The 3608-nt window shown below is 31.0% G+C and overlaps 1 protein-coding gene across 1 annotated transcript in view; it reads left to right on the top strand.

Annotated features, from left to right (window-relative positions):
• LOC106099384 (ER degradation-enhancing alpha-mannosidase-like protein 3) overlaps positions 1-2212 on the top strand; it is a 10206-nt gene extending 7994 nt beyond the window's left edge. Inside the window, exon 10 of the mRNA XM_013277920.1 lies at positions 2209-2212. Within this exon, the coding sequence (XP_013133374.1) occupies positions 2209-2212 (4 nt within the window). The remainder of the gene's footprint in view (positions 1-2208) is intronic.
• Positions 2213-3608: the final 1396 nt, after the last annotated feature.

The following is a 3608-nucleotide window of genomic DNA, read 5'->3' as shown; positions in this document are numbered from 1 at the left end:
GACTTGTGATAATAAATAGTGAAAGGGGTAAGCAGAGGCAGGTGCTGTACATAGTTGATCTCTGGTTTAGATCCTATATGAAATGACTTGGAAACTAAAGACAATAATTACCATAATTACAGCTAATACATTTATCTTCAACCAAATTCTCATGAATCACACATCTCGTACGCACAATTATAACTCCTCCCTTCAATATAAGTTTCAATACTAACAAAATAGATCGATGTTTATATCTTTGTTGGCTTTTTAAAGGAAAAAATACTAGAAAAAGAATAGGTGATAATTAGAAAGAGATGGAGAGTAACAGAACAGGAATTGAATTATTATTTGTTTATTTTGTCATCAACTATTTCAGTCAACATCAGTAATACATATTCCTTGCGTTTACCAACCGTTGATACAATTTCTATTCGACAATAAATAACTAATTTATATTGTGTTTAATAACTTTGTAATGTTATATTTTGATATTATTTATTGGTATTTTTTTTTGTTAACTGGTTTTAAAACAAAGTTTCGTCTGTTCAACATTTTACTGTTATCGAAATTGTTAAAAGATCTACATTTAATACATAATGTAATTTATTAAAATTAAATAAATTACTATTTGTCTATACTGAAATCTACCAAATGAAGACGGCCATAATTTCGGTGCTGAAGTGATTTGATGCAAATGATGCCACCTTAGTAGTTGAAATTATAGCTTAGTATATTTTTAAATGTAGTGTAATCGCGCCTAATAGTTTATCCTCCCCTCCCTCCCATATTCAACCTATGAGAAGTCTATTTCGAGTGCAAATAACTGAAATTTCTGTGGAGACCATCAAAGGCACAGGGTTTTAGTCATCCTCCTGTCCCTAAATTGGCTTGTCACAAAGTGTTTTTATGCTCTATTCAAAACCCATTTTGATACCTTGCCTTAGGTCGGCTGGAAGAGGTCTAGTAAAAAACTGTTTACCATACAAAGTATTTGACGTACTTGAAAAAAAGAATCTTGATGTGATTTAAAAATTACGAAGAGCCAAAAATGCATCAGTAAATTGATTTAAGTTTTTAGAACTCCATCCTATATACACAAGATTGAAATATTTACATATATAAAGATGGGTATATCTTCATATTTTGTGTAATATTATAGATATGATAAATAAATAAATTTAGAAGATTGGTAGTAAATATTTTATTATTTAATGCTATTGTTAAAGTAATGTTACATTTAAATGATGGCCAAGAACAGTTGAAGTAAGTGAAACGTATATTTAATATTTTAGATAATTAATGTAAGCATTCTATTTTAAATAAATATACTAAGTTGCAAATGTTTTTAGTTTTTTCCCCCATGTTACCTTTCAAACTTATTGCAAATCAAATTACGTGTTTATAGGTTTACATTTATATTGTCTTATAGAAAATGATAAAAATAAGTATGCAGTGTTATTTTTATCTCATTTAATGTAAATTCAGAATAATAGCCCCAATGAATCCTGTGTCACAAGTCATTTTATATAGTGTGATAAAAATCGTTCGAAATAATCAGCTCTAGGTTGAAGATAAGCGAAACTGTTGAAATGCAGGTGATGTTTACAAAGGTCAAGTCAATAATCTATCATTTTTAAATATGATGTAACAAAAATAACCTTTTAAATGTGACAGGACGGTACAAATTGACTACATAAATATGTAGTCCGGCAGAAATATAGCTGTTTCCATCAGACCAGAGTACAAATAAAGAATTGCTTCTTTGGAATATACTTTTTTCAAAGTCAATTTGTTGCATTTTTAGGTTACTTCAATGAAGGCAGCTCGTTTCAATTGGTACGCTCCAATACGATGACTCATACTTTGGGGGTTAGTGCTCTAATGTTCGGCAGTTAACAATAGTTACTGTACTTGAACAAAAACTTCAGTCACGATTGTAGTTTTTGTTACTAAAGTGATTTCAATTTACTTTTGAAAGTACCTACCACTGAACGAAGATGCCGGCAACTGCTTACGATCCATTGTATTCCATCCAACAAACATCGTTAAGATTCCTAAACAGAATTCAAAAAGACCTGTGAACATCCGATGGTAGAAGCAAAATCAAATTGCCCACAGATCTTAATCTTCGTGTTTGTTCTACAAAAATAGACATTATCTTTGCAACTAAGTGCAAGTGTTATGAAAACATTTTGATCAAGTTATCAACATGTTTTTTTTTCACAGATGAGATTATAAAAATAGAAACGCTCAAGTCCATTTTTTAAACTAGGCATACTATACTTGTATCACGTTCCAAGGTCTTTTAGAATTTACCAATATATTTAGGTATACCTAAGAACCTCGTAGAATAAAGATATAAAGTATATCAGATACTAGCTGTTGCTCCCGACTTTGTCGTCGTGGTATATATAGCCTATGTTACTGAGTGGTTACATAGCTTTTTAATGATGCAACCTAGTGTCTTAAGTTATTTCAATACCCAAATCCAAAAATACAAATCTTTCCTCTTTATTGGTATAGATATAGATTATTATAAAGTCCAGACTAGACATATGCAAATAAGTGCACTAAGCGATGACGAATCCGTCCAGACATGCGTCTAAATATTGTTATATTCTTAAGGCTTGCTCACTCAGACTGGTTTGCTTTTTATATTATTGCCAAGGTCACAAAACATTGTTCGCAGCGGGCGGGCGGAGGTCATTAAGACACAATTTTCACACAAGTAAAATCATTTTATTTCAATTTGCACAGGTAAGAGATGTTCGTAGTTACAGCATTTGTAAATTTTGATATCGCAAATCGAGAATAAATTACAATAAAAGTGCTTCAAGATGTTTACATTTCACTGGATTTAAAGAGTTCTTTAAAAAATTCAAAATTTACTTCCTTTTATAATATAAATAAAACCATACAGGTGTAATATTCAACATAATTTAGTTGTTAAAAGTACAAATTTATAATATTACACAATCAATCATTGGGTTTGTCCATTTCTAAACCTTAGATAAAAATCAGGTAAAAGTAATTATAACCTCTACAGTTGTTATTGCAAATCGACAAATTAAATTGTATAACCAGTAAATTATTAATTTCAAGTTACAAAAATTATTAAAATAAAGTCTTATTATTTAAAAATACAAAATTACTCTGGGGCTACGGACCTGCATATCATTTCTCAACAATCTTGTAGAGTATATAGTACTTTATATTAATTGCACAAAGTTCCTTTCTTTCAACTTTAGTAAATTTCGACAAAAGTATACCACCGAAGGAGCTGGCTCGGACACCGCCCACATCCTGCACCACCGCTGCTGAATCAACATCTTCAACAAAACATTTGCATTGTTAAAATATAGCTACAAGTATCAAACATGCAAAAAAACAAAACAGCAAAATTTTGGCTGTGAAAATTAGACCAATATTTAGTAACTCATAAATATTGCATCAGTTATCAACCTGCGTTATCAGTTTGTGACAAACAAATCAAGTGACAAAACTAAACTTGAAAAATTATAAATCCCTATTGCTGTTCCGACTGCATGTAAACATGCTCAAAGCATTTGATTAGCAGGTGGTGAGTAATGTTGCAGTGCAGGACGGGGTGGGGCGGGGGCAGAGGC

This window comes from Papilio polytes, unplaced genomic scaffold, assembly GCF_000836215.1.
Source record: "Papilio polytes unplaced genomic scaffold, Ppol_1.0 DF824124.1, whole genome shotgun sequence".
Classification (NCBI taxonomy): Eukaryota; Metazoa; Arthropoda; class Insecta; order Lepidoptera; family Papilionidae; genus Papilio; species Papilio polytes.
This window is presented reverse-complemented; position numbering and strand designations above follow the sequence as displayed.